The sequence below is a fragment of the Corythoichthys intestinalis genome, chromosome 18 (assembly GCF_030265065.1).
Source record: "Corythoichthys intestinalis isolate RoL2023-P3 chromosome 18, ASM3026506v1, whole genome shotgun sequence".
Lineage (NCBI taxonomy): Eukaryota > Metazoa > Chordata > Actinopteri > Syngnathiformes > Syngnathidae > Corythoichthys > Corythoichthys intestinalis.
Window position 1 is genome coordinate 9,979,375 of NC_080412.1, and position 18,473 is coordinate 9,997,847.

General features: G+C 40.1%; 1 protein-coding gene across 1 annotated transcript in view; it reads right to left on the reverse strand.

The window, feature by feature from the left end:
• Nucleotides 1-18,147, reverse strand: part of mybbp1a (MYB binding protein (P160) 1a) — a 33,605-nt gene extending 15,458 nt beyond the window's left edge. Inside the window, exons 1-12 of the mRNA XM_057821247.1 lie at nucleotides 17,898-18,147; nucleotides 14,040-14,135; nucleotides 13,860-13,943; nucleotides 13,697-13,771; nucleotides 13,359-13,466; nucleotides 12,851-13,041; nucleotides 10,203-10,370; nucleotides 9,998-10,115; nucleotides 9,623-9,921; nucleotides 9,451-9,555; nucleotides 9,255-9,380; nucleotides 8,857-9,063 (exon numbers count right to left, since the gene is read on the reverse strand). Of these exons, the coding sequence (XP_057677230.1) occupies nucleotides 8,857-9,063; nucleotides 9,255-9,380; nucleotides 9,451-9,555; nucleotides 9,623-9,921; nucleotides 9,998-10,115; nucleotides 10,203-10,370; nucleotides 12,851-13,041; nucleotides 13,359-13,466; nucleotides 13,697-13,771; nucleotides 13,860-13,943; nucleotides 14,040-14,135; nucleotides 17,898-18,074 (1,754 nt within the window). The 5' untranslated portion in view covers nucleotides 18,075-18,147. The remainder of the gene's footprint in view (nucleotides 1-8,856; nucleotides 9,064-9,254; nucleotides 9,381-9,450; nucleotides 9,556-9,622; nucleotides 9,922-9,997; nucleotides 10,116-10,202; nucleotides 10,371-12,850; nucleotides 13,042-13,358; nucleotides 13,467-13,696; nucleotides 13,772-13,859; nucleotides 13,944-14,039; nucleotides 14,136-17,897) is intronic.
• Nucleotides 18,148-18,473: the final 326 nt, after the last annotated feature.

Sequence of the window (18,473 nt, forward strand, 5' to 3'; positions counted from 1 at the left end):
CAGATGTCTGCTTTCAATGTCTTAGGTGCATCGATAATCTTTCTCGCTCCCTCTTTCTCCGCTTCAGCCATTGTTATGTTATGTCCTATCTCTTAGAGGTGAGATCTTATGCCCGAACCCGAACGGGTCGGGCCCAAAATGTTAAGCATTCACGTTCGGGTCGGGCCGCCGCGCCGGACTAATAAATTATATTTTTTTTTTAAAAATTAAAAAAAAAAAAAAAAAAGGGGATAAAACCGAGAGCAGGCTCTCTGTATTGTGCATTTGCTTGTGCATGCACATGAAGCAGTGGCGCCGCCCGCTTTTTCTTCTTCTCCTCAGCTATGGCGCTTGCGATTCGTTACGAAAGACACTTTTATTTATTCACACAAAGGCAACACAAATGTGATCCTTTTGAATCTTTTCTGTGTGTCTGCAAAATCGCATATTTTTTTTTTTATATTAAACTTTCCCAGCGTTATTTCGTTGTGTAAATGCTTTTATAATGATCATAAAAATATGTAGACTATTTAAACATTATGAAAACGTTTTTTCTGCCAACTCGAAGAAATGAAAATCAATTGCTGCTGCTGCGTTTTTTTTTTTTTTCCGCGTCACTCCAAGCCGGTCGGGCTTCAATACCAGCGAGCCGTGTCGGCTCGGGCTGGATTTTTTAGGCCCGACCTCTACTATCTCTCTGCTCTCTCGATTGCAAAAAACTGATATTTCCTCATGTTGAAACAGATTGTTATGGCTGCTAAAATGCTGCTGCACTTCATTTATTTCATTATTTTTTATTGTTATGGCAAGGCAAGGCAAGGCAAATTTATTTATATAGCACAATTCAACACAAGGCAATTCAAAGTGCTTTACATCACATGAAGACCATAAAAATCACATTTAAATCAACACAACGTAAAAACCAAGACAAAATTCGCATTTAATCACAGAATAAAAATAAATAAATAAAAATAAAACAAAAACTACTACTAATAATAATAGTTGAAATCAGCAATGGAGATAAGCACAAGAGGAATAGAAAGCGGATAGATTGAATTATATAGACAGTTATGGATATGCAGTGCTAAACAAAAGCGTTTTTAGCCCTGATTTAAAGGAGCTAACAGTTTGAGCATACTTCAGACGTTCGGGTAACTTGTTCCAGAGGTGAGGAGCAAAATAACTAAATGCTGCCTCACCCTGCTTGGTTCTTGTTCTTGGAACATGGAGAAGACCGGTTCCAGACGACCTTAGGGGTCTAGATGTCTCATAGAAATCTAACAAGTCAAGCATGTATTTTGGTCCAAGGCCATTAAGTGTTTTGTAGACGAGCAGTAGTATTTTATAGTCTATCCTTTGACTCACTGGAAGCCAGTGTAGCAATTTCAAAACCGGTGTAATGTGGTCCAGCTTCCTTGTATTTGTGAGGACTCTGGCTGCAGCATTCTGTACTAGCTGCAGCTTCCTGACTGATTTTTTATCAAGACCTGTAAATATACTGTTGCAGTAGTCCAATCTGCTGAAAATGAATGCATGCATAAGTTTTTCCATGTCTTGTTGAGTCAGAAGCCCCTTAATTCTGGTTATATTTTTTAGGTGGTAATAAGCGGATTTAGTGACAGACTTTAGATGGCTATCAAATTTTAGGTCTGAGTCAATAATTACGCCAAGGTTTCTGACTTGATTTGTAGCTGTAAGTGACATTGTGCTAAGTTGGCCGCTTATCTTTGACCTTTCCTTTTTTGGCCCAAAAATGATCACCTCTGTCTTCTCCACATTTAACTGGAGAAAATTCTGGCACATCCATTCATTGATTTGATGAATGCATTTGCTCAGGAAGACTAAGGGACTATAATCATGTGGGGACACAGAAATGTCCAGTTGTGTGTCATCTGCATAGGCGTGATATGAGATGTCATACTGTTCCATTATCTGAGCTAACGGAAGCATATAGATGTTAAATAAGAGTGGTCCAAGAATTGACCCTTGAGGGACTCCACACGTGAATTTGGTTCGTTCTGACTGATGGTTTCCGATTGACACAAAGAAATCCCTATCATGTAAATAGGATGTGAACCACTGAAGAATAGTGTCACTAAGCCCTACCCACTGTTCCAATCTGCTGAGTAGTATGTTGTGATCAACCGTGTCAAATGCGGCGCTGAGATCCAATAGTAGCAGAACAGATGATTTGCCTGCATCGGTATTCCGACGAATATCATTTAGGACTTTGATAAGTACGGTCTCGGTGCTGTGGCCGAAATTCAGACTGAAATGAGTTAAAAAGATTGTTTTGCATCATAAAAGTCTGGATCTGTTCAAACACAACCCTTTCGATAATTTTCCCCAGGAATGTCAGATTTGATATTAGCCTGTAATTACTAATGGTTGAGGCATCCAGATTAGGTTTTTTTAGGAGAGGTTTTATTACTGCAGTTTTTAAAGTCTGAGGAAACTCTCCATGTGTTATGTGTTATGTGGTAGTTACTGATTGCATTTCTAAGTTGATTGCACGTATATAGTGGGCTAGGCCTACATTTTACTTTTGTTCTACATTGCAATTTAGTTGATGTTTTGTTTGGAACTGAATTGATCCCTGGATTGATATTGCGATACAGATGCTGCTGAACTACAATATTTTATTTGTCGTTTTCTTTCTGTAACATAGTTAAAAATACATCAGTATTTTCAAACAAATGTTATATTAATAGTTGGAGAAATAAACGTTCATAAGGTTTACATCCATTAACCACCAAGTTATGTGTTTACTATATATTATGAGCAAAAAAAATATTCTGTAAAATTATTTCATGTTTGTAAATATATTTTTTCATTTAAACAGTTTTTGAGAAGTTTTGCACAATTATATGTAAAAAGAGATGTATACTTAGTTTTTAAAAATGTTAATTGCATGACAGTTTGGGAGTAAGGACTTCCGGGGTTGAGAGAGGAGCGAGAGAAGAGAGAGAGAGAAGAACGTTCTAGAAGGCTGGGTGGAAAGACGTCCGGTAACGGCAGAGTGTCAGAGCTGAGACAATTGTGGACTTTTTTGATTGACTTTTGGCGAAAGTGCTCAAAAAGAGGACTTTGAGGACGTCAATCGTCATTGTTTGGATGTTTTTGAGTGGTCTACTCAAGCGGGACGAGTGGAGCTGGTCGCTAAAAAAGAGGCTAACAGTCGCTCGTCGCTAACACAGAGGCTAACGGCCGCGCGTCGCTAACCGAGAAGCTAGCGACGCCCGTCACTAACAAAGAGACTCGTGGTGAGCCCCAACACTTGGCTAAACGTCTAGCGACCTGCTAAACAAGTGAGCGAAGCGTTTGTGGACGAACCAACTGGGAGAAGGGACACTCGACGCCGAAGCCGACGAGGAGGACGACGCCGACCCGCCGACGGAGAGGGATTCTACGGGCATCGTGAGAGAGTGGAGCATCGCCTGTTCAACGAACATTTGCCTTTCTGAGTGTTTGGAGAAAACGGGATTCATTAAGGTACCCTCAGTTTTTTTTGGCCTTCGGGTGAAGGAGCCATTTTGTTTAAGGCTACTACGCACGCAAGCAGCTTATCTGGCCAGCCACGTAAGACAAATTTAGTTAATTTTTGCCGGTTTTAGACTTATTAATTTGGGCCCATAGCTTAGCTTGTGTGTGTGGACAATTTGTGTTGAAACTTATTTTTTTTTGGAGAACAAATTTTATTTAACAACTGCCTATATTTTTCATTAAATGTATATAGTTCATACATAACTGGTGTGTTTAATAAGCCATTTGATAAAAGGTTTATGAGTGGGGCATTTCAATTTTAAACTGAAATAGTGAGAAACTAGGGAAAAGAAATCGAACACTGATAATTTAATAGAAAATATTTATTTTCAAAATTCACAGTGAATGCCTATATAACAGATAGTAAGAATTAAGATAATTGAATTGTGATTTTTCTAAAAAGGGAAAGAACTCAGGTTAGCCACCTCTCATAATAGTTTGTCACACTAGAGAGGCGCGACATAAAAATGGAGGCACCGCTGGGATAATTTGTATTTTTTGTGCATTCTGTGAAAATTTGTAAGTAAATTGTGTAACTTAGTCAGTGATTCATTTAAACCCAAAATGGAAACTCAAGTGCAGTTAGTACAAAAATTAAAAGATTGGTGCCAAAGTGAGTCTTTAGAGCAGGCTCATGCGGTCTTGGTGCTCATGTTTGAAGATGTGAACACAGAAGCCATTGAAGAAACAATGGAAACGGTGAAGAGTCTTGGACGTGTACGTGTTCGAGCTAGAACGTCAAGCCTACAACAGAAACAATTTCTAGCTTTGTGTGAATGCAAAGAAATTGTAGAACGAAAATCGGTCCCAGTTGATGTATACCCCATTGATGGTGGAGGACCTTGGACTGTGCTCACAGCTGATCACTTTCCAGTAACTAGTGAAACACACCGGAAAATGACCGAACAAGAGCAAGCAGATAGCAATCCCACAACAAACGCGCATGCACCATCACCCAACGCGAGGATGGACGGCCAGGTACAAAGACAATCCACAGGGATCATCTTCTGCCTATTGGACAGTTTGTTAGAATGCCATCCGAGTGCCAGGCTGAAGAGCCACCTGCCAGGCCCAAGACCAGATCAAAAAGCTCCAGAAATCATCAAAGAGTTCCAAGTCTAGAGACAAGAGAGCTACAAGAAACCTCAGATTCGTCGTCTGATATGGAGTATTTCATTATTCCCCAAACTCCCAAGTCAACTCCTGCACACAGAATGATGAAAGCCGCCAGATCAGAGAACACAGAAAATGACACTGAATTCGATCATGATCCTATCTTTGAATCCCAACATGACCAAAATTCTGAGTCAGATCTGGATTTAAGTGAAGAGGAGCATCTTGAAGAGGAATCTGTAGAAGAGGATGGATTGGATCCAGAGAGTTTAGACCATGACTCTGAAGACAAGAAAGAAGAAGAAAGTGATGAGAATTCAGAAGAGGAAAATGAAGTGGAGTTGGAGTCAGATGAAGAAGTTCCCAAGAATGAAGATTCAGAAGGCAGTCTTGCACCCAAGACTCGTTCTGAGCCTGATTCTAAAAGACTCCGTAAACCTACTCTTAGACTTACATATGACGAGCTCGGTAAACCTAGTGAAAAGCCTTTGACTATAGTTCACCGTGGTATTGTCATTAAGATCGGAACACATTAAATTGTTGTCCCAAACCAGTGCCCAAATTTAGTGTCTGGTGAGGACACAGACATTTTAAAAGGGGGAGGGTGTAACATAGTTAAAAATACATCAGTATTTTCAAACAAATGTTATATTAATAGTTGGAGAAATAAACGTTCATAAGGTTTACATCCATTAACCACCAAGTTATGTGTTTACTATATATTATGAGCAAAAAAAATATTCTGTAAAATTATTTCATGTTTGTAAATATATTTTTTCATTTAAACAGTTTTTGAGAAGTTTTGCACAATTATATGTAAAAAGAGATGTATACTTAGTTTTTAAAAATGTTAATTGCATGACAGTTTGGGAGTAAGGACTTCCGGGGTTGAGAGAGGAGCGAGAGAAGAGAGAGAGAGAAGAACGTTCTAGAAGGCTGGGTGGAAAGACGTCCGGTAACGGCAGAGTGTCAGAGCTGAGACAATTGTGGACTTTTTTGATTGACTTTTGGCGAAAGTGCTCAAAAAGAGGACTTTGAGGACGTCAATCGTCATTGTTTGGATGTTTTTGAGTGGTCTACTCAAGCGGGACGAGTGGAGCTGGTCGCTAAAAAAGAGGCTAACAGTCGCTCGTCGCTAACACAGAGGCTAACGGCCGCGCGTCGCTAACCGAGAAGCTAGCGACGCCCGTCACTAACAAAGAGACTCGTGGTGAGCCCCAACACTTGGCTAAACGTCTAGCGACCTGCTAAACAAGTGAGCGAAGCGTTTGTGGACGAACCAACTGGGAGAAGGGACACTCGACGCCGAAGCCGACGAGGAGGACGACGCCGACCCGCCGACGGAGAGGGATTCTACGGGCATCGTGAGAGAGTGGAGCATCGCCTGTTCAACGAACATTTGCCTTTCTGAGTGTTTGGAGAAAACGGGATTCATTAAGGTACCCTCAGTTTTTTTTGGCCTTCGGGTGAAGGAGCCATTTTGTTTAAGGCTACTACGCACGCAAGCAGCGAATCTGGCCAGCCACGTAAGACAAATTTAGTTAATTTTTGCCGGTTTTAGACTTATTAATTTGGGCCCATAGCTTAGCTTGTGTGTGTGGACAATTTGTGTTGAAACTTATTTTTTTTTGGAGAACAAATTTTATTTAACAACTGCCTATATTTTTCATTAAATGTATATAGTTCATACATAACTGGTGTGTTTAATAAGCCATTTGATAAAAGGTTTATGAGTGGGGCATTTCAATTTTAAACTGAAATAGTGAGAAACTAGGGAAAAGAAATCGAACACTGATAATTTAATAGAAAATATTTATTTTCAAAATTCACAGTGAATGCCTATATAACAGATAGTAAGAATTAAGATAATTGAATTGTGATTTTTCTAAAAAGGGAAAGAACTCAGGTTAGCCACCTCTCATAATAGTTTGTCACACTAGAGAGGCGCTACATTTCATATTTACTTGAATATTTTTATTGATGGGTCGTTGTGACTAAAATACAGTGACTGTTATTAATGATTTTGCACAGGAGTTCAGATGTTGCACTGTGTGTAAAAAAAAAATTTTTTTTTAATTAAAAAAAATTTAAAAAAAAGAAAGCCCTGGTCTCATTCAAAGCACCAAGTAAATCCTGTGATCTTTTTTTTTTTTTTTTTTTTTTAAAGATATATATATATCTGAAAGTATTTTCATTTGACTTCAACCAGGAGTGACACAAGAGGGGAAAAAAAAGGTGCTTAATGTCTGACCACTTGTGTTGCCTCATGATTCACGAAAAATATGCTTTGCTTTAGAATTTTAATGCATCCCAGGCTTTAAGGCATCGCGATGCATTGCCGAATCGAATCGAACCGAATCGAATCGTGACCCTCTGAATCGAATCGAATCGTGGCCCTCCGAATCGTAAACGAATCGAATTGTGAGGGCAGTGCCGATGCACATCTCTAGTGGCTGGCGGTCTGAACTGTCAGACTCCCAAATCGGAATTCATGCAGCAATTATGTCAGCAAAGAGCAAGAGGTACAGAGGACGGCAGCGATGTAGGCATTAGCGCCTAGCTTGAACTCTGCTTTTAAGCACGAATCGGGCTTGACAACAGTCATAAGAAAATAAAATGAAGAAAAGGATAAGCCTTACAATTTTCGATTTTCATTCTGTGCGCCGAATGAGAAATATTTCATTATTGCAAACTTACGCTTCCACGTCATTTCACGCACAGACGTCAAGGCTAATGTGTTCGTGTGTATTCGTTCTATCAGTCTATATAAACTTTGAATATAAAACTAAACGGGGATTATTAGTGTCTGTTATGAGTGTCCTCTTTTTGGAAATCAAAATACGATCACACTGGAATAACGTAGCGCTAGGATGTGTAATTTGTTTTGATGCTTCTGCGCATGCGGGTCTATTTGCTGAGCGCATCTCGACTGCGAATTAGTGCGCATGCGTGAAATGGTTTCAGTGGACAAAGACAGTCTGAACGGGCACGCCAAAAAAAAAAAAAAAAAAACGATATGGCAAAAAATCGGATTCGTGCATTAAGACCTGTAGTATGAACCTAGCCTTTGTGGCACCTGAGTATTAGTCGCATCCGACAAAGAAAGTTTAATTGGGGGTGGGGGGGGCTGGGGGGGCGTATATCAGTCACAATGGTGTCAGTCAAATTTTGGGGGGGAATTTTTATTTGAATTTTTCAGAAACAGATAGAAAGACTTGTAGTTCTTAAAAGATAAATGTTATGATGAGTTAAAATAATTTGATATTGAAACCCCTCTTGATGTTTTCGTTTTTATACAATTTGTAAAATTTGTTTCACTAGTACGTCGCCATTGTTGTTGACGTCGCAGGGCGGTGATGTCACATGGTTACACTGCCAGGCTCCCGGAGAGATAAACGTGTCTGTCAGTAGTTTTAACCTTTCAATTTGAACCCGAGAGGAACATTCAGCACTGTCGATATGTTTGACAAAACGACCATCAAAAGCAAAATAAACAGGAAAGACGTGATGAGACGAGACAAGGGTAGGGTAGGAAAAAAAAAACGGTGAACTTCCAAAATGTGCTACACTGACGAAACGTCCTACAAGAGGCGAATTTGACACCTGCCCTTTCAACTTGTTTTGTTTAGATGCATACAGACAGAACATACTAAAGATGCCTTAAGAAAATACATAGTAATATCAAATAAGGGTGGTTTAAATATGCTACGTGACTAATGTGGTCAACAGAGCAACAATCTGCCTAAATATTGCTACCACAAGAAAACACAATGCTTAAAAGTATGAGAGGGAAACACATGCAAAAAGTATTTTGAGGCAATGATAAGGTAATAAAAGACTCAATAAAAACACCCATAGTAAGTACTCGCCGCTTTTAACCGATGTGTGCATGTGTTTGACGTCTCGGCGCGTAGAAGGAATTGCAGTAAGCCGGCAGTGTTCGTCGAGTGACAGTGACAATAACGTCATCAACCCGAGCGTCCATTGCGCAAGAAACATGGTGCCCTCCAACACAATATAACAGGGTGCTGGCAGTCAGAGTGAAAAACAAAATCTTTAAGTCGCACTTGAGTGCAAGTCACAGGCCCAGCCAAACTGGGGAAAAATGTGACTTAGTCCCATAATAAATATTAATTAATGTTTTTTTCCCTTAAAACCGTTACAAAAGTTAAGACTAAAGTGCCATCATTGGAGAATATACACGACGGCCCACGTGCTTACCTTTCCCAAGCAAGCCTCTGATCGGCGTTGAAGGGGTTGACGCTGCTGACAAACGTGTGCGTGCGGAGCAGCTCTTGCGCATACTCGACCACACGGTAGAGCCACAAGGAGCCGTCAGATGTGACGCCCAATGTGCGCTTGTGGCTTGTCAGCTCGCCTTTGGACGCTTCGTCCGCCTGGGGCAGGTTATGCATGGAGAGGAGGAGCCTGGGTGACGTATACATCACCGTAAACGAATGGGTGAGTAAAATACTTTACTCGTAGCAAGTGCTGTTAAGTTGCTCTTAAAAGCTATATGAAAAAGCAGTTTTTATCACTAGTTTCCGTGAACATTTGTTCATTCGCTGCCATCCTTCCTACTTCAAATAATTGGACATCTATGGTCAGAGACCACTCACCCAAAGAAGGAACCAACAAGCACCGCTCTGGTTTTTCCATCGAGCGGAACGTGGAGCTCGTCCTCAGTTTCCGGAATAGCGGCGCAGATTTTCTTGGTGGTGAAGAACGCATGGAAAAAGACAAATCTGGAAAAAACGAAAAAGGATTGTTGATTGGCAGTAACATTTCTTCTTGGACTCTTCTGCTCTACTATACCGAGCAATCTCCATAATTAGCTCCTCGTCCTTCTTGACCTGGTTGTTATCAACGATGGAGGCCAGCCTGGCCACGATCCACTTCCTCAGGCGAAATACGAACTCCCTTCAGAGAAAAAGGTGCGAGTGAGCGTTCAGTCTGCTTTACAGTCACCGGGGTTCCTGGGACTCACTGTTCTGAGTTCTCCATTTCGTCCTCACGCTCCTTCTGCTTCCGTGAGGTGAAGTTCAGCATCTCGTTCACGCGAGGCCGAAGGAAGGAAGTCCTGAGCCACGCCACGTAATCCTGCAGCACCGCCGGCCGAAGGTGCCGCACCACGCGCCACACCGACGGCACCACAGGGTAGCCTTGATTGACCAATGAGGAGAAGCTCACCATCACCGCCAGTTGCTTTTCGGCATCCTCGCAGCCCTCCAGGAAGTCCGATACGTATGTCTCCATTTCGGGAGCCAGTTTGAAGCGTTCTTGTTTCTGGGAAACGAAGTCACAAGGCTCAGTTTTGCAGTTTTGCAGTTTTAGCGCATATGAGGAATACTTTCGGACAAACCTGAGCGGACACCACGTGCTCGCCATAGTGAATCATCACTTTCCCAGAAAGAACCTCTTTAAGTTGCGATAAGGACAAAAACGGCAAAGCTCTGCCCAGCAGTCGGAAACTCAGGAAGCTGCACGAATAAATTGGCTGATTTTAATCACACAATATTTAGTTATATATATATATATATATAAATTTTTTGGTCTTATTCGCTCACTGTGTGGGCCCCCAACTCTCCTTCAACATTCCCTCGGTAATAGCTTTGTTCCAGAAAAGCTGGAAGCTGTCTTCCCTCAGTGAGAGCTTGAGAAGGTCCAGCGCGACTGGCGGGAGCACGCACTCCTTCTTCACCGCGTGGGCGGCCAACTTCAAAATGTGTGTCAGCCTGCAATAGACAACAAATTCCTGATCGATACTGCAATTTTGATGCGGGATTTCAAAATATTTACAAACATGACAAGCACCCGCTCTGTGTTTAACTGGGAACAGACGTCGAATCCATTTAAACAGGGAGGGCTGACAGCAAATGTACATGGCTGCAGCCCTCCCATTCCAAACGGATTCGAAGTCTACTAATGACAAACTGATTTAAATTCACAAAAGAAAAATGAAAAGAGACAAATGATTGGACGTCTATCATCGTCAATGGCACTGAAAGCTGATAAAATATTTTATCGGAATGTGTTATTAAAATGTACAGTAATTATTGATTTACAGTGGCATCTCTACTTACGAACGTCTCTATAAACGGAATTTTCAGATTATGACACGTCTCAACAGGAAAATATTGCCTCTTGCTACAAAAGAAATTTCAGGAGACGAAAGGTAAAAAAATACAGTACAGGCTGCAACTCGAAGCTCTTAGAGTTTACTGAACGTAACATACAGTCATGTGAACAAAATTAGGACACCCCTTTAAATATTTAGTTGTTTATTCTGATCTTGTTTTTCTTTATCTCTGAAAAGAGTGATATAATTGCAGGTGAACAACAACAGTTAACATTGTTTTACTCATTAAACCAAATATATCAACAAAAAAGTACATTCTAACTGAGGAAAAAGTTAGGACACCCTACCACCTAATAGCTTGTGTTACCCCCTTAACTTCAGTGAGACGCTTTTTGTAGTCATCTACCAGTCTTTGACATCGGTCTGAAGAAAGTTTGCCCCACTCCTCAACGCAGAATACTTTCAGCTGTGAGAAGTTTGAGGGGTTTCTTGCATGTAAAACCCATTTCAAGTCACCCCTCAGCATCTCAATAGGATTGAGATCTGGGCTTTGACTCTGCCATTCCAGGACTCTCCATTTCTTCCTTTTCAGTCAGGCCTTGGTGGATTTTCTGGTATGTTTTGGGTCAACATGTTGCTGGGTCCAGTTTCGCTTCAGCTTTAATTTTTTCACAGATGATCTCACATGTTCCTCCACCACCATGCTTCACAGTTGGTATGCGTTTTTTTTCCTGGAATGCTGTGTTGGGTTTACGGCAAACATGTCCTCTGTTCTGGTGTCAAAATAATTCAATTTTTGATTCATCTGTCCAAAGAACATTATTCCAGATGTCTTGGTCTTTGTCTACATTCATTCTGGCAAACTTCAGTCTGGCCTTCATGTTCTTCTTGGAGAGCAAAGGCTTCCTCCGTGCACACCTCCCATGAAGGTTAATCCTGTCTCGTCCCGTCTCTTTCTGATCGTAGAGACAGACACTTTCACATCAACAGTAGCAAGAGCCTGCTGTAGGTCCCGTGATGACATTTTAGGGTTTTTGGAGACTTCTTTTAGCATCTTGCGGTCTTCTCTCGGGGTGGACTTGCTTGGACGGCCAGACCTCGGCATGCTGGCAGTTGTTTTGAATGTCCTCCACTTGTAGACTATTTTCCGGACAGTGGAATGGCTGATTTTATATTCTTTTGAGATCTTTTAAAATCCCTTACCAGACTCATAAGCATCTACAATTTTCTTTGTGAAGGCCTCAGACAACTCCTTTGATCTGACCAGGGTGTTTTCTCTCCCTTCACTTCAACAGTCCGGAGCAAACCAAACTAAATGTAAGTTTAAATAAGGCAGGCCTCCTTCAAAACACTGGGTAATGATGTTCTAATCTGATGTGATACACCTCTGTGTGAGTTTAGCCTTTTTAAGTGGGATTGAATGTGGGGGTGTCGTTATTTATTCCTCAACAGAAATGGCATTTATTGAAAATTAAATTTTACAGAAAGTTCTAAAAAAATCATTTTTTCAGTTTTGTTTAGTTCTATTACTTGAATCTCTCAAGATTGTAAAAATGTATATTAAATATCCATATGAACAAATATGTTAGAAAACACACAACACACAGGCTCCCATAGGATGTCCTAATTTTTTCACATGACTGTACTTATAGCTGCTCTGCCACTGGCTATTGCCTCGCATCTTCCTGCCATCCAATTGGCTAAGAGGGACATCTACTGTATGTGCATGTGTGTATCCCAGCATCCTCTTCATTCACCCCTCGGGCCATGAGGTGTTCCGACAGCTTTACTTGAGTGTATTTCATTCTTTATTCTTCGTTTTTTACATTATGCACAGCTCTAATTTTATGTTTATTGTGGAATAATCTAATTGTAACATGTATTTGTTACATGTCTTGATGAATTTTTATGCTTTATAAAAGATTAATGTCTGAGTTTTAAGAGGCTTAGAATGGATTAGGGCATTTACATGGAAACAGTGTCTTTACTTACAGAATTGTCGGTTTACGAAACTACTTCCAGAACCAATTTATTCCGTAAATATTAGTTAGCACAGCAGACCCTGGGTCTGTCAAGTGGTCCTGGTGATTTCAGAATTGCGGATTATAAATTTACGACTGTGAATGTTCTTCTTACTTTTCGATGTTGTCATTAGTGATGATAGTAGAGGAGCCCAGGAGTTTTTTAAGTTTCTTGGGTTCAAGCGTGTGAGGGAAGCGCTCCAGCGCCACTAACAGCAGTCGGAGCTGCTCCGGAGTCTGGAAGGCTGACGCCAGATCCGACTGAAGGGCGGTCAGCAGGACTTCCTCAAACACCTTCTCAGGGACCTGATGGGACACCGGCAATGGTAAACGCTGTCATGTGTCTATGACCTCCACTCTTGGGCTATATATTTTGTTCCATATGTCTGTATGTTTCAGTTCAAGATTATTACAACACTTGTAGGACATCTTTGCAATATGAAACCGACGAGATGACTACATTTTGAGGTAATGAGGTTAAAGATCACAGAGGCCAGAAAAGGAATTTGGCGATTAATTGTTTCATAACGCCCACTCTACGAAATACGGTGATGCTTTGAATCTTTTCTGCTTAGGCGGGAATTCTGCTCTCTGAATCCTCCTCTAGTTTTTATTGTGGTTACCTCGGTTAGGATGTCCATCATGGTTTTGCTGGGCAGGTCCTTTAGGTGTTGTCGTTGCTGAGTGAGGTCTTGCAGGAGCTGCACGCAACCCAGCACTGCCAAAGGCTCCTGTGTTGTTGCAAAATATGACCAAGTTATGCTGTGGGATTTCTGAAGTCAAAACGCCTTTTGCATTGTCTAGAAAATCTAGTGTTTGTCTGAATGTAACTTATCTGTTATATTCTGATTTCCCAATTAGTTTCTACAGAATTTTCAGCTATTTATCCAGTTTTTACAGCACTTCTTCTCATGAGGGTAGCGGTTAAACTCTGGACACATTCACAGTGTAATGCACTTACGTTGAAGAGGCGGCCTGACTGATGGAGAGCGAGGACGCCAAATAAGCTTCCAAATGCAGCATTTCGGATAAATTTCTACGGCACGAGCAGAAAAAGTATGTGATTTTTTTCCCATGCAGTAATCTCATTTAAAAAAAACGTTTTTTTCCCCTAAAACATTCACCTTTGGGGCTTTTTGTACATTGTACTTCTCCTTTATTCTGTCAAGTATGTTCTGCAGAGTGAGGTCTTCAAAAGCATTGAGGAGCTGGAAAAAGGAAAAACAGTCGTTCGGCATAATAAATACTCACAGACCAAAAAAATAGGTACACCCAAGAAAGGGCTGGTCGGAATAATCGCCCACCTGACCAAGAGCCAGACTGAAACCAGGTCTTGCCGCCTCGCGCGTGTGAGCTAGACCGTCAACCAACCTCTTGACTGTGTATTCTAACTCATCTTCCTGTGGACCACAACAATACATATAAACAACAAGACAGGGAACAACAAGTATTATAAATACATGTAATAGAAATGTGTATTAATTACATTACACATGAATCATTATTTGCAAAGGTGGGTACTAGTAACGCGTTACATTTACTCAGTTACATTTACGTGAGTAACTTTTTGAGAAAAATGTAAATACTTAAGTAGTTTTACCACGCACTTTTTACGTTCACTTGAGTAGATTTGTGAAGAAACACTACTCTTACTCGACTACTTTGGGCTACACTAGAGTCGTTACATTTTTCATCTTTGTTTTACATATTGACTTTATTATTGCCAGAGATCCCGACAGCAGCCGTCTCAGTTTCACCAATAAGATGTCGAAAATAAAGATGCATCCCGATCGATCGGGTTCGATCACTTCATTTTCAAAGTATCGGAATTGGCAAAAAAATATCGGACATGCCTTTTTTTAATATACAGTGGTACCTCTACATACGATCACTTCGACACACGATCTTTTCGACATCCGACGTAAAATTTGAGCCGCCATTTGTTTCTACATCCGACGAGTTGCTCGAAATACGACGACATGACAGCACTGCAAACGAACGCACGGTGGATTTTCTTGTGTGAGAAATCAACACAGTTTTCAAAAAAAGTTGATACAGTTGGAGAAACAAGGAAAAAAGTAATGCTTACCTTTGAAATGAAGATGCAAGTTATAGAAAAATATGAGCTTGGGGTGCGCGTCCCTGAACTGGCTCAACAATACAGCTCCATGGTCCTCTTCCGACCACCGTTCGCCACTATTTATAAGTTAAGGTGACAATTATTATTGTGGTAACATTGCCAAGGAAATCGCCAGCTTCGTCACGTTTTTATCATTTATTTAAGAACTTATCCAACACAAAACGCCCATTGTCTTAAGCAGTTGACTGCTCTCAAGAAAACGAAAGTATTATCTCTACCGCACCGACCTATCTCACTATGACGTCAGCTTCGCGGTGCGTTCAGGGACAGTAAAAAGTGTCCGCCATATTAGAATCCAATTCGTTACATTATTTACAGGAATAATTATTAATTATTCTTCTTATTATTATATTATTCTGACTTATTTATTTATAACTTATTTGTTTTTCTATGTTTAATTGCCATTTGTAACAGTGCCAGCAGTATTTATTAAGAATTTAGTGTATGTTTTTAGGCTTTGGAACGAATTAATGGAATTATAATGTATTCCTATGGGAAAATCCTGCTCGACATACGACCATTTCGACTTACAAACAAGGTCCTGGAACGAATTAAATTCGTATGTAGAGGTACCACTGTATATATATTTTTTGATTAAATCGTTTTCTAATTGTATTTAACGTTACAGACAAAATGTCTTACATTCATCCAGAGTCTTTAGTTTTGGCTTAAAGTAGGGCTATCAAATTTATCGCGTAAACGGCGGTAATTGATTTTTTTTTAATTAATCACGTTAAAATATTTAATGCAATTAACGCATGCGCTGCACGACCCACTCACGCATTGTCGCGTTCAATCTATAATGGTGCTGTTTTACCTATATATAGAGCTAACAGGCAACGTAAAATGAGGAGAGAGAATTTTGGCAGTCTTTGGAGCCTCATTTTAATTGGCTAAAGTCTTAAAATCCCTCTCTCAACAATTAGAAACATCGAGGGAAGCAATGTGGGGAAGAAAGGTAGTGGTTGATCTTTTCCTTAACACCCTATTTTACTTCCCAACGCAGAGAAGATATATCGATTGGTGCCACTACGCACAGTCATGGTTGCACTTCCCATCATGCATTTGGGCAGAACAGTCAAATGGCTACAGTATCCTTTACTGAAAGCTCAACAAATACAGTAGAAGGCAATATTTAGTCACAATATACAAAGTCACATTTATCCTTTAAGAATTACAAGTATTTCTATCCGTGGATCCCTCTCACAGAAAGAATGTTAATAATGTAAATGCCATCTTGAGGATTTATTGTCATAATAAACAAATACAGTACTTATGTACTGTATGTTGAATGTATATATTCGTCCGAGTTTTATTCATTTTTTTCTTAATGCATTGCCAAAATGTATATGATCGGGAAAAATTATCAGGAATGATTGGAATTGAATCGGGAGCAAAAAAAAAAAAAAAAAAAAAAAAAGCAATCGGATCGGGAAATATCGGGATCGGCAGATACTCAAACTAAAACGATCGGGATCGGATCGGGAGCAAAAAAACATGATCGGAACAACCCTAGTCGAAACAATAACCACATGACTCCATTACACCAATTAGAGTTAACAATGTTTTTTGTCCACGAGAGGGCACTCATGCTCTTTGGACAGGTGATGTTTCATATCGTTTTTCTGGTATGAATTCAATGATTTTTGCGTCATCATTTTGGCCTAATGTGGTTATGTAATAGGTTATAATACAGTATAATAATAACAGTTCATATCGATGAAGTTGTGCTGAGAAAAAAAATATATCATGATTTTACCAAAAATCAAACATTGTAATGAGTTACTCATTACTTGAGTATTCTTTTCAACTAATGCTTTTTTACTTGTACTTGAGTAACTTTTTGGATGACTACTTTTACATGAATAATATTTAGTAGTAGCGCAACTTGAGTAATTTTTTTGGCAACTGTACCATACACTTCATAATGATATTGACGGGTCACATCCATCATACACTGTGCCACCCCTTCAAGTAGCGGGCCTGCCCACATCAAGAGGAGTTATTCTCACACTCACGCAGCGATCTAACGCCAGATTTAGGCTGAAAAAGTACGAAAGCTGTACCGCATAAAAACAGGAAGGATTGTCTCAGGAGTGATTGGTTCGAGGATTCAGGGTAATTTTTATATATTTTGTACCATGCATGCATTTTTAAACGTGAAAATACTCAATGGGAGAAATCAGCCGCTACGGCATTGGAGTCATAGTTCGCAATATTTATGTAAAATAAATGCTAACTGCACTTTTTTCTTTCTTTCTTTGAATCGAGGCTGTTTTACGTCTATAAAGAATTCAGGGATTTAAGCATGTATTCAAAAGAATTTCCAACGGAAAAAGCTCTGTTTTCATAAGGCTGCCGCAGCACATTCGACATTTTTACATAAAATAAATGCTAACTGCCGGTTCTTTGCTCTTTTAACAAAGAATATAGATTGTTTTACGTCCATATCTATAAAGAATTCAGGGATTTAAGCATTTACACACAAGAATTTTCAACGTGAAAAGCTCTTTGGGTTTCCACTCGGTCGGCTTTGACGGAGATAGGCCCCCTATTAATCGGCCCAACGTCCCGTCAATATCACGATGAAGTCTATGACTCTACCCACCGCTGATTATTTTATTACATTTCAACTGGGGTGGCTGGCATTGAATGATCGTCTTCCAGTGTTATTGACAGCAAAAGACGTCCAATCCATTTCCCAGTCAAAACGGATTGTACGTATATTTCCTTCAATTGCAGCCAAAGTTATTTGCTGAAATAACATTGAAAAGCTGAGAAGAGAGTCGTTGATGATTTTCCATAGTTACAGTGTATATAATTAAAATATGCCAACATTATTAATTAATCAATGTCCAAAAATTCATTTTTTAAAAATAATTCTGGTCGGTTAATCATCGTCAAAGGCAGCCAACGCGTTAAAATACCAGTGAAAAATTACTACAAGGTTCTATGATACATATACGGTGTTCCAAATGATTACATTTTACTAAAAAACAGTCTGAGTGAAACGTGTTGTCACCTTGTTGTTGTCTTTCAGGTATTTTAGGAGGTTTTCCACCGCGCTGATACGAACTTCTTGGTCGGGCTTGGCTAAGTCCCAGAAGAAGTCGAGGAAGACTCGGTTCTGCTGGAGGACGCCGGCCGTCCGAACCGGTTCGGACGCTTTCTCCTGAATTTCCACCATGTCCACGGACATCTCACTGAGACATGCTGCAAACACGGGGAGAGAAAAAACGTGCTTCTCTCTTCCTGGGGAAAGTACTACTTCCGGGTCAGAATTTATACATAGCTAGATGTGAAATGCGCGCCGTGAGACTACCGCTATCACTTGTTGGACTTATTGTATCAATACTATTCAAGGTGAAGAATCTATAAATTGCTTTCAACAGACTTGATTTTACATAAACGTTACAGAGGCCGTACCTTCAAAGCACACTTGAAAATATTTTTCCGTTTGTATATCCGTAAATAATTGAGCTATTTCCACTGCTTTCAGATGGCCGCCGATTACTAACGCCCACGGCTATGCGCATCTAGCTTCCAATGTGTGTTATATTGTATTCATGGTACTAATGTCGAATTGAAACAGGCTGTA